At 51.7% G+C, this 18,476-nt stretch overlaps 1 protein-coding gene across 1 annotated transcript in view; it reads right to left on the reverse strand.

Moving 5' to 3' along the window:
• KLHL25 (kelch like family member 25) overlaps positions 1 to 18,476 on the reverse strand; it is a 38,206-nt gene that overhangs the window by 4,504 nt on the left and 15,226 nt on the right. Inside the window, exon 2 of the mRNA XM_035304059.2 lies at positions 4,726 to 6,530. Coding sequence (XP_035159950.1) covers positions 4,750 to 6,519 — 1,770 coding nt within the window. The 5' untranslated portion in view covers positions 6,520 to 6,530 and the 3' untranslated portion in view covers positions 4,726 to 4,749. The remainder of the gene's footprint in view (positions 1 to 4,725; positions 6,531 to 18,476) is intronic.

The following is an 18,476-nucleotide window of genomic DNA, read 5'->3' on the forward strand; positions in this document are numbered from 1 at the left end:
TCTAACCCCAACACAGGAGCAAGGGGCTGCCCTGAAGGTCCTGCCATCACCCAGGTTCCAGCTCAGCAATTCCCCGCTGCTTCTAGGCAGCTGCTGGCCAAGCCTGTGCTCTGTGCCAGGGGCGCAGATGTGAGGATGCCCGTGGCCAACTCCCTAGACGCGCCTGCAGGCACGCAGCACACTCAGGGCTCCAGTCCTGCTCCAGCCTTACTGGCTGTTTATCTGATGGCAACTGTCTCCCCTCTCAGAGACCTAGTGGGTGCCCTGTAACAGCAGGACCGCTGACAAACAGCTCTGGAGTATAACAGGACGCCATGCAGATGCTCACACCTATCAAGAGCTCAAACAGGAGGCCAGGACAGGGAAAAGAAAATGCTTGGGGACATACAGGGTAAACAATCCAGGGTGCAGAAGAGAGGCCACAGTGTCCGGGGGACCTCCTGGTGGCTTCTGAAGCTTATGTCAAAGTCTTGCAAAGGGCCCTCCAGGCATAGGGACAGTTGGGCCCGGTGTGGACGCAGGAGACTCAGCCATGTTCATGGAGACTGGCGAGAGCTGGACTTCTCACCAGCACCCTTGGCCTGATCCCTGCTGCTGCCTGGGACAGCAGGGTCAGGGAGGGGAATGTGGGGGGTGGAGGTGGGGTGGCAACAGAAGCCATCTCGGGCCCAAGCACTGCCAGACGACACTCTAGGTGGCCGATGACCTGGGCTCAGTGAGGAGTGCTGTGGTCACAGGGGGAGCCCACCCTGGGGTGGGGGGGTAGGAGGCAGGCGTACTTGTTTCCACCCTTCCTGGCTCCGCCCTTGTCAAGGGCACTCCACCCAGCTCCCCGCAAGCCTTGTCTGGTTCCAGGGCTCAGCCCCTCCCACTCAGCCACAGCACAGACCCGTTTGTGGCTGCCTGAGTCAGGGTCTCTCCTCCGGCTCAGCCCTGGCAGTGCCACAGTGGCTGTCTGAGTGGCCCAGCAGCAACAGCTCTGCTTGCAGCCACTGTGGTTCCCTTTCCTAGGGACGCAGGGAGGGCTAGGCATGCCCGGGCATTGGCTTCTGTGCTGCAGGCCCACCTGTGGAGAGCCCAGTTCACTCCCTGCCTTTGAAGAGAACTGGGAGACTGAGCTGTCCAGGCAGACGCTGGTCAGAAGGGGCTTTGCAGAGTATGGGAACAACCCAGGGTCACCCCGAGGAGACAGAAGCCATGGGAGTGGGGCGGCCTCAGGTGGAGGAGGGGCTACGCAGAGGGTCTCTGGATGGCTGCCAGGCCCATGAGAAGAAAACGGCTGGCATGCAGGGCAATGGCAGAAGCCTAAGAGCAACCCAGACTCGGCATGGCAGCTGGGAAACACGCAGCCCAGAGCAGCTTACGAACGCCTTGGGGACATGGCTCTGGGATGACAGGGTCTGGAAGTAGCTTCCCAGTCAGATCTGGGACTGGCTCAGTCTTGTGTATCCACTTCTTCATCCCTAAATGGGGCCCAACCCCATGACAGACTGAGGAGGACTCAGGCAGGAACAGGGCATGTGCCCACAGAGGAAGAGCAATCATGGGGGGATGGGCCTTTCTAGAGGGAGGGGCTAAGCAGGGACATCTAGAGGCCCTTGCAGCCCACAGCACCCCAAAACCATCAGCATCAGCGTCCCCCATCCTCCATGGCTACCCCTTTTAAAGCTGCTTCTGAAAGTGGCAATCGTTTATCTCTATTCAAGTGCTATGATTAATATGATTTCCACTCCCATTGTCCAGATGGGGAAGCTGAGCCTCAGGGGAATCAAGTAACCAGTCCAGGGTGGAGCAGCCAAAAACATCACAGCAAAGACATTATGCATGCTTCCCTTCCAGGTCCCAGGAGCAGTGCAATTCCTGCAAGAGCATGTAATTCACTAGGTCCAGCTGATAGCCAGGGCCAGGTGGGGGAGCCTCTGGGGCAGCCCTGGTCTGGAGACTCAGACAAGAGGTGGTCTTAGCTGCCTGAGGCCAGTGGCAAGGGCGCCCTCACCCTTTCCCAGCTGGCTGGCCTGGGGTGGAAGGAGCTTCCATTTCCCACAAGTGACATTCCCCAGGTTCCTAAATGACCTAGAGAATAGCAACAGGGAATTAATGAGGAAATGCCAGTATCCTCTTGGAATCTCACTCCTCAGGAAATTAGGAAATTTGGCCGGTCTGATTTTTCTCCAAAGAGAGCAGATTTTAAAAAAAAAAGATAAAGGCCGGGTGCCGTGGCTCATGCCTGTAATCCCAGCACTTTGGGAGGCTGAGGCAGGTCGATTACCTAAGGCCAGGGGTTTAAGACCAGCCTAGCCAACATGGTGAAATCCTGTCTCTACTAAAAATACAAAAAGTAGCTGGGTATGGTGGCATATGCCTGTAGTCCTCCTTACTTGGGAAGCTAAGGCAGGAGAATTGCCTGAACCTGGGAGACAGAAGTTGTAGTGAGCTGAGATCACGCCACTGCACTATAGCCTGGGTGACAGAGCAAGACTGTTTAAAAAAAAGAAAACAGAAAAGCTGTAAAAGGGAAAAGTGGGCCGGGTGCAATAGCTCATGCCTATAATTCCAGTTATTCAGGAGGTTGAGGCACAAGAATTGCTAGAACCTGGGAGGTGGAGATTGCAGATAGCACTCCACTGCACTCCAGCCTGGGTAACAGAGCGAGACTGTGTCTCAAAAAAAAAGAAAAGAAAAGCGGTGCTTCTATTCAGGCTGGCCTCTGTGAGCCCAAACACCATGTTTGCCAATTCGATGCCTGGGCCCAGGCCGTCCTCACGTGGATCGTGTCTCTTTTTTTTTTTTGAGACCGAGTCACTCTGTCGCCAGGCACCAGGCTGGAGTGCAGTGACACAATCTCGGCTCACTGCAATTCTCCTGGGTTCAAGTGATTCTCCTCCCTCAGCCTCCCAAGTAGCTGGGACTACAGGCACGCACCACCATGCCCAGCTAATTTTTGTATTTTTAGTAGAGATGGGGTTTCACCATGTTGGTCAGGATGGTCTCGATCTCTTGACATCGTGATTCGCCCGTCTCGGCCTCCCAAAGTTCTGGGATTACAGACTTGAGCCACTGCGCCCAGCCTGCATCGTATCTCTTTAAGGGACTCAAAGGCTTGGCTGGGTCTGATTTAGAGGCTTAACCATCAGGTCCCACTGAGAAGGAATCCCAGCTAAGAATGACTGCCTTCGCTGGGAGAGCTTTCAGCATTTGTGTCAGCAGCTGCTGGCTCATTGAGAAAATTAATTTTCTAGCTCAGGCCAGCTCCTGACAGGGTTCCTGTGACCTGAAGCCGAGCCCACAAACAGGGATCAGTGCCACCACCCAGCACTGCAGGAGGTTCCCTCCAGCGGGAAAGCTCGTCTTCCATAGTCTCCTCTTGTGCTGAAGGCAGAGCGTACCCAGGGATCTCCTGCCCCCATGCCAGGGTTGAGGGGCCCAGGAGAGCAAGAGCTGGGAGAAAGGCCAAGTGGCACACACCCTGGCCTTTCCCAGGCTGGGCCACAGAGGGCATGTTAGGCACAAAGCGCTTCTCTGGCATCTATCCCAGTACCCTGCCAGGCTGGCTGGGACACCCTCTCTCAGGGCAGGACCCCATACTGATCCTGCCCCCAGCTCAGCTTCTCAGGAGATTCCGCCCAGCAGATGAGACCTTCTTCCCGCCTGTTCCTTCCCTTCACTACAGGGTCCGCAGAGCCTGGCCCAAGCTGCTCCCAGTGTCTCCGTCCCACCATCACCTCCTACAGAACCCCTTGCATGTCGCCTGTTTTCACAGCGATTCCACACAGTGAAGGTGCAGCAGCAACCCACGGACACTCATTCTGCGGGAAGTCCTACTCCAAGGCCCTCGAGGACGACCTTGCTCAAGCCAGACACCTGCCGGCTTTGAGGAAGGACTTCTCCCCAGCCCCTGCACGCTGGTAAACACACAGCTGCCCCCAGGAGAGACAGTGCCCAAACCAAGGCTACCTGTCTCCACCATGCAGGCTTTGGCGTTATTTGGGGGACCCCACCATGTAGACATGCTGGTTGGCAATCTTTTTTTTTTTTTTGAGATGGAGTCTCGCTCTGTCGCCCATGCTGGAGAGCAGTGGCATGATCTCGGCTCACTGTAGCCTCTGCCTCCCAGGTTGAAGTGATCCTTCCCACCTCAGCCCCTCGAGTAGCTAGGATTACAGGAGTGCATCACCACGCCTGGGTAATTTTCTTGTACTTTTAGTAGGACAGGGTTTTGCCATGTTGCTCAGGCTGGTCTTGAACTAGGCTCAAGTCATCTGCCCACCTGAGCCCTCCCAAAGTGATGGGATTACGGGTGTGAGCCATTGAGCCTGGGCCTAGTTGGCAGTCTTCATACATATCATCACTCATCAGTGCCAGGAGAGTAACACTGTCCCGATTCCATGGGGAGGGTACCATTCTCCTGGACTCTGCCCTAGTACACATCTCTTCCATTGGTTTAGCTTAATCTGTATCTTTTCCCTGTAATAAACTTTCCCTGTAAGTGTGAGCCGAACAGCCTTCAGTGAGTTCTGTGAGTCCTTCTGGCAAAACTGACAAAGGGTGGTTTGGGCAAATAGAAGGCAGAGCCAGGAGTTGACACCAGAGCATACCAGCCACCTGCTGCCCACCTAGACTTCCCTGGAAGACAGGGTGACCTTCACCCAGAGTGGGACCAGGTAGGACTGCATTCCCCCATGACCCTTCCAGACCCAGAGTGGCTCTGGGCTGCCAGGGGCTCACCTGGCTGGGCTCAGCAAGTGCTCCTCATGCGGGCAGGTGCTTCCAGGTGCTGACAAAGGCCGTGGGGATGAGCGAGTAGGGCACTGTGGTGATGCAGTTCCATGTATCTGAAGTGGGGTCATAGCAGTCCAGGGTCTTACACCTCTGGGTCCCAAAGTAGCCCCCGACCACATAGAGCTTGTTGCCGGAAGCCAGGGCGTGGCAGGACATGCGCTTGGCGGTCATGTCCCCAATCCGGGTCCACTGGTTGGTCTCACAGTCAAAGCGGTAGGCCGAGGCAGCCGTGAATTCCGTGTCACCCCCCATGATGAAGATCTGGCTGCCCAGGACAGCAGCGGCTGTGTACCGCCAAGGCTGGGGGCACTCAGCCTTGATTGTCCACCTGTTCTCTGAGGGGTCATAGCACTGGACTTTGGACACCATGTCCCGGTGGATGCTGGTTCCTCCAAAAACAAAGAGCTTCAGCTTGGCGCTCACCACTGCAGCATTGCTGACGCCGTCCCTCAAGGGGGCCACCATCATCCACTTGTTGGCCCCAGGGTTGTATTTCTCCACTTGCTTCAGGGAGACCGAAGGTGAGGCCGGGAAGACACCTGCCAGGGACGTGTGTCCCCCCACCACATACAAGCAGTTCTCCAGCTCAGCTGAGCCGTGGCCAAAGCGGGCAATCAGCATGGGTGCCGCCTTGGACCACTCCTCATGTACAGTGTCGTACACCCAGACGTCCTTGGAGACCCCATTCTCAGAGCCCCTGCCCCCCGTCACATAGACCTTGCAGCCGATCGCCGAGGCGCTGAACTCCTTCCGGGGGCTGGGCAGGTCAGCCTTGGGAATGATCTCTTTGGCCTTGTGGTCCACCTGGTAGATCTTGTCACACATGAAGGTCTGGCCCCCAAGGATGAGCAGTGTGTGGCCCGCCTTGCGTGGCCGGGCACAGGGGCTGGTGACCACGCCATCATTCTGCAGGATCCTGGTCTTGCAGCGCAGGGCCTCATCTATGATGAGCTTAGTGCGCTCATCTGCCATGAGGAGGGCCTCGCTGGAGACGGCCTCCTGCAGGCAGTCTGACGGCAGCAGCGCCAGCCGCACGCTGCGGAGGAGCTCGGGCAGGTGGGCCTTCCGCGGCTCCAGGTCATGCTTCACCCACTGGAGGATGGCTTCGAAGACCACCCGCTCGTCCTCGGTCTCCAGCTCATCACTGGAGATGAGATCCAGCAGCATGTCCTTGGACAGGCTGTTGAAGTCCTCGCTCTGCCGCACTGTCTCAAAGTGCACCAGGCACATGCGCCAGGAGAACTCGTATAGCCGGCGGCACTGGTGGGCATCCGAGAGCAGCATCATGGCCAGGCAGTTGGAGGGGAAGAGGTTCTTCTCCAGGAACTCGGCGGCAGCGTCCCGCACATCATGGAACTGCAGCATGTCACCTGCCTCCAGCAGCGACTCGGCGTTCTCCTCATTGATGGCGATGCGTGAGGAGTAGGCAAAGTCCAGCAGCAGCTCCAGCACCTCCGGGTGCAGGTTGTCCTGGAAGTTGACAGTGTCGTCCCGGCTCTCCCGCAGGCCGTGGCTGAACATGGCCTCAAAGTAACGGCTGGAGGCAGCCAGTACGGCACGGTGACAGGGGAAGGCACGGTCGCCCGCCCAGAGCGTGACATCGGTGAACATGCAGTGCTTGCGTAGCATGTTGAGGTGGGCCAGCACGCAGTCCGGGTGGGAGGCCTTGTGGAAGAGAGTGACGTTCATGGAGCCTGTGCTGCTCCGAGACTTGCGGGTCTCGTGGACACTGACCGACATGGTGCACCAGCCTGTGGGGGAACAAGCCCACAGGTCAGAGGAGCCCCTCCTGTCCATCTACCCTCTCAGGGCTCACTCTTCAGCACAAGCCCCCTTGCCCCACCCCCTTCTCTGCTCACCTCTGCTAAACCAAGCCCCTCTCCCACAACCACGTCGCCAAGGACAACACAGGCAAGAGTGGCTGGGTCTCACCCCGCCCTGCAGAAACTGGTTCTGTTCTCTGGGTATGAGCCAGCTCTGGGACAAACATCTTTGGCCTGCCAATGAGCCACCCCCCGGGCAAGCTCGAGTTGGGGCTGTACCACCATGGTTAAGAGAATATGTAAGCAGTGTTCCTGACTCAGGCAGGTGTCCAGCAGTGCTAAGGAAGCGGTGCCTTAAACTGCATTCCACTCTCATGACAGCCTTCTGCAGAAGCTTCTCTTGGGAGTCCCACTGTACAGCTACAGAAGCCTCAGCTCAGAGAAGCAAAGAAACTACCCAAACCGCCACAGCCAGGATTCTCACATGGGCTGTCTGATTCTGGAGCCTGATCTCTGTCCAAGGTGACTGATCCTTGCAGGGTTTGCTGTAGACACCCAAGCAGAGCCTCATGTGGACACCCCCTTCCCTGCTCCCAGCAGACTCCGTCCTGGGCTGGGCTCCAGGTGGTACTGGCCAGACATCCCCCTTGCCTTTGGGAACATCCCCATGAGCTGCCATCATGGCTCAAGTGCTCAGTGGAGACATGTTCTTTGAATCCAGGTGTATCCACAGGGGTCTTCACTTAGCTGTACAAGTGATGGCCTGAAGGCAGACCCACCAGTGACTCACACTCGAGACCAAGGCAGAGGCCCAAGATGACAGCAGGACATGCTGAACTCTAACTGAAGCAATCCAGATTTGCCTCAGCCAAAGCAGAGGAACACGCAGCCAGAGCTTCCCCAGTCCCCCACGTGACTCCAGGATCCCAGGTCTGAGCGACACCTCCCCTGCCTCCCTCATCTGCCCCACTCCACCACGTCTGGGGATCTGGTGCTCAAGAGTGATGGTCTATGCCAACAAACAGATTCACTGCCTGCTTGATCCGGGGGATTTCCAAAGCACTGTCATTAACATCCAGCAAAACTCATATGCCTAGACAAAATGTGGCCAGGAAACAAACTGCATTCCAGCATCTTGACTCCCTAAAAGCCTGTGCTGCTGTCTTCCTGCTGGTAATGGGGCCAAAAAACAAAAACCCTATAAAACAAAGTTTTTCATTTTTAATTTTCAAAAGTATATAACTCCCCTGCAGCCTCCTGCTCCAAGTCAATTTCCTACTTAGGTAATAACTGGTAAAGGAAGGAAGCAATTTCATGCCTCAATGAAATTAGAAATGAGTAACTGGCTACCTGTGACTCTCTTGCTCACTCCTCCCCTGGCAAAGAGCCAGAGAAACTGAAGGGATTAGAGCTAGGCAAGGTCCCCGCTTCTGGGCTTAGGCAGGGAGGGCACAGGGGCCAAACTGGTCTTGCTGCTTGAGCCCCCAAGATCCAGGCAGAATGCAGACTGAGGACCTGCCTAAGGCACTGCTGTCCAACCCTGCAGCCCACAGCCCACAGGGCTCCAAGGCGACGAGGTCAGCCCTTCTGGGGGCTGGGGCGAGAGCACTGGAAGCAGGTCCAGGCTGTACACTGAGGTTGCAGCTTCACCTCCACCCTGTACCTCACTATTATTTTCTTGTAAAATGAGATCCCCATCCTACTCAGGTCTCCACAACTCACTGGACAACTGACACGTGGTGGATACATGGCAACTACTTCCTGAGCACATCCTCAAAGCTGGGCCCTCAGATGCAGTGGCACAGAGCCTGAGAGGCTGCGCTGACCTGGTCCGAGGGAGGCTGTGCCAACAGCTCGGCCATGAACGATCTGAATTGCCCAATCTGAATTCCAGACCCTGCGACATTTCCCCAAATCTTGCTGTGATTGCTAAACCTTCATTCCAGTTTCCTCACTCCAGACCAGCCCCGTGGTCATCAGACAATTTCCCAAATGTGGCTCTGTCCCCTCCTTCACCACCCTACAGTGTCAGGATGTGTTTTTTGAGACAGAGTTTCATTTCTGTTGCCCAGGCTGGAGTGCAATGGCGCAATCTCGGCTCACCACAACCTCCACCTCCTACGTTCAAGCAATTCTCCTGCCTCACCAGCCCAAATAGCTGAGATTACAGGCATGCACCACCAAGCCCAGCTAATTTTTTTATATTTAGTAGAGATGGAGTTTCACCATGTTGGTCAGACGGGTCTTGAACTCCTGACCTCAGGCGATCCATCCACCTCGGCCTCCCAAAGTGCTGGGATTACAGGCGTGAGCCACTGCACCCGGCCAGTGTCAGGACATTTTAAGAGATGTTTGTTGTCTCTGGTCTGCAGACGGTGCTGGGGGAAATGAGAGTCAAGGACCAGGAACAATTCCAGTTCAAGCCCTGGGACTCCTAAGCCCAAACCCTCTCCACTAAGGTCACATTCAAGGGCACTGATGCCAGTATCAGTTCCATTATCAACACACCTGTGTTTCCAGGCGCCTCCCTGCTCTAGGTCCCCAGGCACCTCATTGCACCTGCCCCCTGCCCTACCCTTGCCCTGCCGGAAGGTAACTGGTACTGAGCTTGGGCTGAACAGTATCTTGAATGCCTGGTCTTGGACACTCCGAGTGTGGGGCCACTGATGTGACCTCAACGGCCAGGACAGATCCCAGCACAGAGGTCACTCGATTTGATGGCATGGACCCGTCCATCTCTTCCTCTGCCCATGATGAAGCCCTGAGACAAAGCACACGAAACTCATTCACATCACCTCCACCCTGACTGCCAGCCCAGCAATTTTCAAGATCCAGAAGAGAACAAGGCCAAGGCAGTGGCGAATGCTGGCCAGGCAGCTGTGACAACTGACATGTGGTGGACAGGTGCCATTTCACTCGTGTCAACACAACGCCGCCTCCTCCTTGCACTCACACCCTGACTTTTCTGGGAACCACCCACCTCCAGGCAGCTCAACAGGTGCGATCCCAGGATGGGCACCTGGCCCCTGGATGCTGCACATCACTGGGCCCTGGGGATCAGGTGGTGAGTGGACGCATGCCAGGCCTGGCCGATCAGCCAGTGTCATCCTCCCGACTGCTGTGATGGGGTCTACACCCAGGACTGACTGGTGGGACTCTATACTAACATGTTCACTGGAATTTTGAGGAATGAAGCAGGCTCTTTCCCCAGGACTGCTGAACGGACTGGACAACGGCTGGGAATGGGAATGGATGCTGGCCGTGTTGCCACCTATCCAAGATGGAAGTCTGTGCAGAGGGCCGTTTGGAGTCCTTTGGTCCCCCAGTCCGACCCCTCTCGCTGAGTCCTGTCACTTAAGGACTCACAGGGTTATCAAGTGCCCTGAACTGGTGATCAGAGGCTGCTTGTCTCAGTAGGAGGTCTCAGCTCTGTGTGTCCCTCCACCCCTTCCATCCAGCACCCAGGAGAATGGGTCTGTGCAATTATTTTCAGTTGCTCAAGATATATGTGTTCAGTACCAGTTATATACCCAGCCTCATAGTAGGGCCTAAGTCACAGGCTCTCAGTGGCAGGGGTGGGGAGCATGTGAGAGGGCCCAAAAGCAGGTCCTGGGACACCTCCCTATGCCCAGGGCTCACACCTTTGGGGCCATAATCAATCAGACACTCTCCCTCTGCATATATCACAGAGTTGTTCTGATGACCTAAGTGTCGTCCTGGGCTTTGATGGATTTAAGGCGCATGGTGTAACTGCACAATGCTGCAAGGCCACAGACCTGCGACCCTTCTCCCTGCTAAGAGGAGTGGATCCACTTAGAAGCACTGCTCCCCACAGCAATCCTTACCTACAGACTCGGCTGGAATGTGCCAAGTAACAGTGTGCCCAGCTTGCTTCTCCTATCATCTTTGAAACGTTAACTAAATGCACAAGGAAAGAAAGTAGCCAGAGGGTAAGACTTTCGGAAGACTCCGAGTTTTGAGTTCCAGCACACTCAGAGAAGATTCCAGTGACAAAATGCTAAAGGCCTATTCTGAGAGAAATAGGAACCAGGATGCCATCAGAGCTGCCTTTTCCATGCCATGCTCAGCAAGGCCTGACTTAGTTTGGCAGCAGCACTAACCCCTTCCCATCTGCCTCCACTAACCAAGAGTTGGCAAGGCTCAAAATGAGGGTGTCAGCTCAGTCATTCTTCACTAGAGGATGGGGGAAGGACAGAGGCACAGGGTTCAAACAGCTCAAATGACCTCCGGAGCTCAGGGCCACGGCCAATCCACATGGCCCCTTGGTACAAACTGAAAACCCCTCCCCACTCCTGCAGCGTGAATTTTCAGTTTGCCAGTGTACCGGCAGTGTACCAGTCTCTGGCTTAGCAGGAAAGCACCTTTGAAAACTCGGAAAAGCCAAATCTTATAACTGCAGATGTGGCTCGGGGCCCAGGCACAAGACTTAGGAAAATGCAGCTGAAATTTCAACTCGCATGAAGCTGGGTGCCCTTATGCAGCAAACAACTGGCACGGTGGCTCATGGCCACACTTCAGGAGCCGACGCTGACAGCAACGCGAGACCCAGCCCTTCCTGGCACCAGGTATGCACAGGTGCATCTGAGTCAGGATTCCACCAACGATGGCTTCAAGAAAACACAGAGCTGTGAGGACCTCAACGTGTCCCTCTGTCAGGCCCTGGGCCCTTCCAAAAACCCACTTCCACCATTCCCATTTTATTGATGAGGCACCTGAGACTGGAGGCCACATTCTTGGAACTGGGGCCTGACTGCAGACTCTGAGCTCCTAATTCCTCAGGAAGGTGGAGGTGTTTGGTCAGCACTGGGAGGAAAGGAGAGGGAAGGAGGAACTTCTCGCTCTCCTGTCCCCTCCTGAGGACTGGCAGCGCAGGCTAGGATGCACCAGCCGTCCGGCCTGAGGTCCCCTGCCCGGGTTACAGAGGCTGTGCTAGCAGCAACCACACATGAGGGCGTCCAGCCATGTTGCTGTCTTTCAATGGACCATTAAAAAAAAACAAAGTGAGATATAGGATCCAAAATGGCCGACCACTAACAGCTCAGGATTGTAGCTCCCAGTGAAAGCCCAGAGAACGAGACGACGCCACACTTTTGGACGAATTTTCGTCACTCACCGATCAGCCGATTCCCAGTGGAGGAGCCCCACGGGTCGCCAGCGCGACTCTTGTGGCCGCCGCAGCTGTTTTGCCGGCGTCTCGGCGCAGCAGCTCTTCATGCAGAGCCAACGGGACTGCTTCCCCTACTGACCGGAGTTTGGAGCTCCGGGAAGTCAGAGCCGCTTGTTGCGGACTCAAGAGGGAAGCCAGACCAGAGATTCCCGGGCAGAAGAGCACCATCAGTCTTACCACTGCTATTTAGGCTGCCACAGTGGGTTGCTCGGATCCCAACACTGGGAATCAATAAGTCGGACGTCGACTCAGAAAACTAATTAGAAAGGCGGTTCATCTACAATGAAGGGAAAAAAACAGCCTAAGAAGGCCGAGTATACTCAAAATCAGAACCCATCAGCAACGGAACAAGCCCTGATGGAAAAGGACTCATCAGCAACCGAACAAGCCCTGATGGAAAAGGACTCATCAGTAACGGAACAAGCCCTGATGGAAAAGGACTGTGTTCCATTATCTGAAGTAGGCTTTAAAAGGTGGATGATAAGAAACTTCTGGGAGTTAAAGGAACTTGTTCTAACCCAATGTAAAGAAACTAAGAACTTGGAAAAAAGGTTCGATGAAATGTTGAAAAGAATAGACAATATAGAGAGGAATACAAATGAACTTATGGAGTTGAAAAATACAACACGAGAACTTAGTGAAATATGTACAAGCTTAAACAGCCGAATGGATCAAGCAGAAGAAAGGGTATCAGAGGTCGAAGATCAACTTAATGAAACAAAACAACAAGACAAGAATAGAGAAAAAAGGATAAAATGGAATGAGCAAAGTCTCCAAGCAATATGGGACTATGTGAAAAGAACTAATATATGCTTGATTGGTGTACCTGAATGTGACGGAGAGAATGAATTCAAGCTGGAAAATACTCTCCAGGACATTATCCAGGAAAATTTTCCTAATTTAGCAAAGCAGGACACTATTCAACCCCAGGCAATACAGAGACCACCACAAAGATATTCCTCAAGAAGACCAACCCCAAGGCACATAATCGTTAGATTCACCAAGATCGAAACGAAGGAGAAAATATTAAGGGCAGCCAGAGAGAAAGATCAAGTTACCCATAAAGGTAAGCCTATTAGGCTTACAGCAGATCTCTCAACGGAAACCCTACAAGCTAGAAGAGAGTGGGGGCCAATATTCAATATACTTAATCAACAGAACTTTCAGCCCAGAATTTCATATCCTGCCAATTTAAGCTTTACATTTGAAGGAAAAATAAAATTTTTTAGGAACAAGCAAGTACTCCGAGATTTTATTACCACCAGGCCTGCTTTACAAGAACTTCTAAAAGAAGCACTATACACAGAAAGGAGCAACCAGTATGACCCTTTCTAAAAATACATCAATAAGTAAAGAGCATTAACATAAAGAAGAATTTTTATCAACAAAAGGACAAAATAGCCAGCTAATATCAAACGGCAGCAACCCTAAATTTAAATCGACCAAATCTCCCAATCAAAAGATACAGACAAAATCTAACGGTATATCCAAAGATATACATAGACTCAAAGGGTTGGAAAAAAAAACGTACAAACCAAATGGAGAGCAAAAATAAATAAATAAAAAGCAGGAGTTGCAATTTTCACATTTGACAAAATAGATTTCAAAGCTACAAGGAAACAAGGATAAAAGGATTAATGTAATAATAAGAGATCTTAACACCCAGATACATAAGACCCATAATGAGATTTAGATTCAACGAGACAGAAAATTGATAACGATATCCAGGACTGGAACTAAGATCCAGAACAAATAAACTCAATAGAGCTCTCCATTTTAAACACACAAAATATACATTATCCACAAAATCTAACAATATATCTAAAGATATACAAAGACTCAAAACAAGGGGATGGAAAAAAACTCACCAACCAAATGGAGAGCAAAAATAAATAAATAAAAAGCAGGAGTTGCAATTCTCACACTTAATAAAATCGATTTCAAAGCTACAAGGATGCAAGGGTAAAAGGATTAATGCACCAATAAGAGATCTTAACACCCAGATACATAAGACACATAATGAGATTTAGATTCAACAAGACAACAAATTGATAATGATATCCAGGACTTGAACTCAGAGCCAGAACAAATAAACACAATAGAGGTCTCCATTTTAAACACATAAAATATGCATTAACCACTTTAAACACTCAAAATATTGTTCGGCCATTATTGAAACCCATTTTAGGAATGAAGTAATATTCCTTTTTCCCTCTTTTTCTTTTTTTCCCCTTCTTCTCTTTTTCCCAAAAAAAAAAAAAAAAAAAAAAAAAAAGTGGCCAGGCATGGTGGCTCATGCCAGTAATCTCAGCATTTTCACTTTTGGAGGCCAAGGCAAGCAGATCATGAGGTAGGAGTTCGAGACCAGCCTGGCCAGCATAGGTCTCTACTAAAAAAAAAAAAAATTAGTGGAGCATGGTGACACACGCCTGTAGTCCCAGCTACTTGGGAGGCTGAGGCAGGAGAACTGCTTGAATCCGGCAGGCAGAGGTTGCAGTGAGCTGAGATTGCGCCACTATATCCAGCCTGAGTGACAGTGAGATTCTGTCTAGAAAAAACAATCTGGCAGGGCACAATGGCTCATTCCTCTAATCTCAGCACTTTGGGAGGCTGAGGCGGGTGCATCACCTAAGATCAGGAGTCTGAGACCAGCCTGACCAACATGGTAAAAAACAGTCTCTGCTAAAAGTATGAAAATTAGCTAGGCATGGGGTAGTCCCAGCTTCTTGGGAGGCTGAGGCAGGAGAATTGCTCGAACCTGGGAGGTGAAGGGTGCAGTGAGCCAAGATAGTGCCACTGCACTCCAGCCTGGGTAACAGAGAGGCTGTCTCAAAAAATAAAAATAAATAAATAGCAAAAAAACCTTTATGTATCTCTATTCGATACTGTATGTATCTTTTTATTTAAAATAAAACTGATCAGAATTATTTATGTTTTTCTGTGTGTATATTTATTTATTTTGGTTTTGATTCAGCTTTTTAGTGTGAAAAGATCTGAAACCTGCAGTGAAATCACAAGAATCATGAAATGACGCCTTCTGGTCTCAGAGGGTGGTCAGTTTGCTGGGCAGTACTTAGACCTCCCAGCCCTCAGCCTCACCCCATCTTCCTTGCCTCATTTTGGCCCCCACGCCTCCTGCACAGGAATGGGCTGCCCACTGGGCAGTTCTAGAATGGAGCAAGGCTCAGGGAAGGGGTGAGGATGTCTCCTTCAGACAATGCTTGGTAATTAACAGGCTTCCCCTTGAGGCCATCCCATGAGGTCCCTGCATCAAACAGCTCCCAGCCAATGCCCACCCCAACAGCACAGAACCACAGCCCTTCCGCAGCCTCTGAGAGTGCAGCAGTGAGACAACCTGGCTTGGCCTGCTGTTCTGAGGTCAAGATCAACAGTGCTACCAACCAATGCTCTCAAACTTGTGTCTCCTTCCCCACCCAGACACATGCACAGTGTCCCTTGTGGACAATGAATCATAGGATTACTCTACACATGGCCCTACCTGTCTGCCGGCAGCCAAAGCGTGGAAAGTGAAGGGAGGTCCAGACAGACCCAGAGGCCAAGGTTTTAGCGCCTCCCCACATGCTCCAGCCTTTTAACTTAATGCACCTAAACATTAAGCACACTTGAAGGGCAGCCACTTTAACTTCCAGGATTGACCGCTGAGTCCCAGGGTGACTGCAGCCTCTGGTCACGGGGAAGCGGGAGCTGTGATTAAAAGTTGAAAGATGCTACTGAGATGGATGCCTTCTACACTCCAAGGGAATGGGTCGGATGGGGCACCATCCTGGGACCTACCCAGGGCAGCAGCTCTGCCTTCACACAGAAGGCACAGAACAGGAGGTAAGGGGTCAAGGCCTATGAAACTCTGCTGAAAGATGAAGCAACACTTGTTGCTAAAAATCAGTAGGAGATTCTAGCCAGGTAGGGAGCCAAATCAGATGCACAACTATCATGTACCTGATACTGTGCTGGACATTTTACATACAAAATTTAATCCTCACCAAGCTCAACATGGTTATGACTTTCTGTCTTAATCAGAATCGATGAGGGTCTGCTGCAGCAACAAACAACCCCAAACCTCAGCAGCTGTACAGGAAAAATATTTTATCTCTTGCTCATACTATTAACACACGCATTATGGTTCAGGCAATGGTGAGTGTTCTCATCAATCCCAGTCCCAGGAACCCAGATGACAGAGCTGCCACCATGTCACCAGTCACTATGCTGAAGGGCAGAGACAGAGCTCTGGAAAGCATAGCACTGATGAGTAAATGCTTGGCCTGGAAGGACACACACCACTTGCATTCACATCTCACTGGCCAAAACCAGCTACATGTCTTCACTCACCCACCAGAGAGCCAAAAAGTCCAATCCTGCCACATGCCACACTATTTCTGTAAAAAATTTACAGATAAGAAAATAGAAGGTCCAGGCACAGTAGCTCACGCCTATAATCCCAGCACTTTGGGAGGCCGAGGCAGGTGGATCACAAGGTCAAGAGATCGAGACAATCTTGGCCAACATGGTGAAATCCTGACTCTACTAAAAATACAAAAATTAGCCGGGCATGGTGGTGGGCGCCTGTAGTCCCAGCTACTTGGGAGGCTGAGGCAGAAGAACTGCATTAACCTGGGAGGTGGAGATTGCAGTGAGCCAATATTGCACCACCATACTCCAGCTGGGTGACAGTGAGGCTCCATCTCAAAAAAAAGAATACATAAATAAAAATAAAGAAAATAGAAGCGTGCAGGTTAATGATAATGGCAACAACAGTGCTAATCACAGTTGCTTAGTACTAACTGTGTGCTGGGCACTGTGTCAGTGCTTCATGTGTTAACTCACCTCATCCCTTCTCAGCCTTAGTTATAATCATCATCTGCATCTTACAACAGCTTAGGAAACTGGGCAGGGAGGCGTTAAGCAATTAGCCCAAAGGTACGCAAGGAATGGGGGCAGAGCCCCAGGCTCTGGCTTTCGGAGTCTGTTCCCATAACCACATGATGTGAGCTCACTGACCCAAGACTGGGGAAGGGGCGGTGTTCAAATCCAGGCCATCTCACTCTTTACTGAGCACCAAAGGGGACAGAAGAGCTGTCAGCCGGGCCTCAACCCTGTGTCCACCAGCAGGTCCCAGCACCAGGACACCATCTGCTCTGTCTACCCTTGAGCAGCCTTCTCCAACAGCTTCTCCACCAGGACAGTAGGATCCCAAAGAGGATTAAGCCCCCAGGCCCCATGAAATCCACTTCTCTCTGTGGGTCACTGGTCCTAGCGGGGAGCAGCCTCTGTGGTCAGATGGGGAATCCGGGTTGAGAAAGTTCACCTTAGAGAAAGGACCTACCCAGGACTTGCCCAGCTACTGGAAGACAGCTTATGGATTTGGCCAACTCCTCACCAACATTTGTGTGTGTGTGTGTGTGTGTGTGTGTGTGTGTGTGTGTGTACAGAGAACCCATCTCGCTAAGAGGAGAAGCCAGCTGAGCCCTCCCATGGGAGGAGCTGTCCAGGCCACACATCCAGCCCAAAGCAGGTGCAGAGGCAGCCAGAATGGACAGCACCCATCTTTCTGCCCAGCGTCCTGTTTTCTTGAGTAGGGGCACCACAGACCAAGTGAGAGGCCAAGAGCCACACCCAGGAGCTCCATCGTGTTGTCTTTTACTGAGATAACAGTGAGGAGTAAGACAGAAAATATGCGAATGCCTAGGACCGCACCACCTAACCAGAGTGACCGGGGAGGTGGTGGTGGACGGGGACACACAGCCTAGTTCCTGGGGAATGAAAAACTCTTATTCATTGTATGCGTAAGGCATAGGTATGTGGTATTAAAATGCAATGAGGAGGCTGGGATCAATTAGGAAAAAAAGTCTAAAAGGGCTTAGAGGTAGGGAGGTGCCAACAAGATTGAGAATCACTACAAACAGAACTATTTTCACTTTGGCGTATTATTTTCAGTTTTTATCTCAAAACAAATACTTTTAAATTACTGCAATTGCAGAATATTGTTTTATACAGGTTTTACCTCAACTTTTCACATAGTTGCCATTTTCCTATCCTTCATTCACTCCTGAACAAAGACTGATGAAGGGCCTGCCAAGTGCAGGCATGGGGACCCAGCCTCCTGGAGCCCTCACGAACCTTATTCTAGTGTCTTTGTGGTTGTCGATTGTAAACTGCAATGTCTGTGGAAACACATCACTATGGTTTACTAATCCATTCACCATAATTGTCTGAATTTTTATCCAAGGAATAAAAAATGTCTTTGCTTTTGTTGGTTCACTGTATTCTCTTGAGATAAGTCCTTTCAAGAAAAGTGATAGTTTTTTATGTCATACTGTCCTAAAAGTTCTGATTACCAGGTAGGCCACCCGCAAGCCACACTTAAACCACCCTGCAATGAAGAGGCTTCGTTCAGCTCAGGGAGGGGTGGCGGCCCCTCTGCATCTGTCAATGGAAGCTGCCGCCTGGCTTCTACCTGCCACATCCCGCTCTCTCTCAGCTTGGGGGTGCTGCCCCGGCTTCTTCTGGAACCCAGAGTTTGGAGTCATCTGCAAGCCCAGCTGCTGTTCCAGATGGGAGTAATGTCAATAAAATGGACACCACTGCTCTCACCACAGAGGGGACAAAAAGCTCAGTACTCGGGTTCACCCATCTGACAAAGTAACTCATTTCCTTCCACTTATCCAGAGAAGCCAGAGAGAGAAACAAAGAGGGACAGAGAGACTGGCTCCCTCCTAAGCAAACGTGGT

Source organism: Callithrix jacchus, chromosome 6 (assembly GCF_049354715.1).
Source record: "Callithrix jacchus isolate 240 chromosome 6, calJac240_pri, whole genome shotgun sequence".
NCBI classification, from domain to species: Eukaryota; Metazoa; Chordata; class Mammalia; order Primates; family Cebidae; genus Callithrix; species Callithrix jacchus.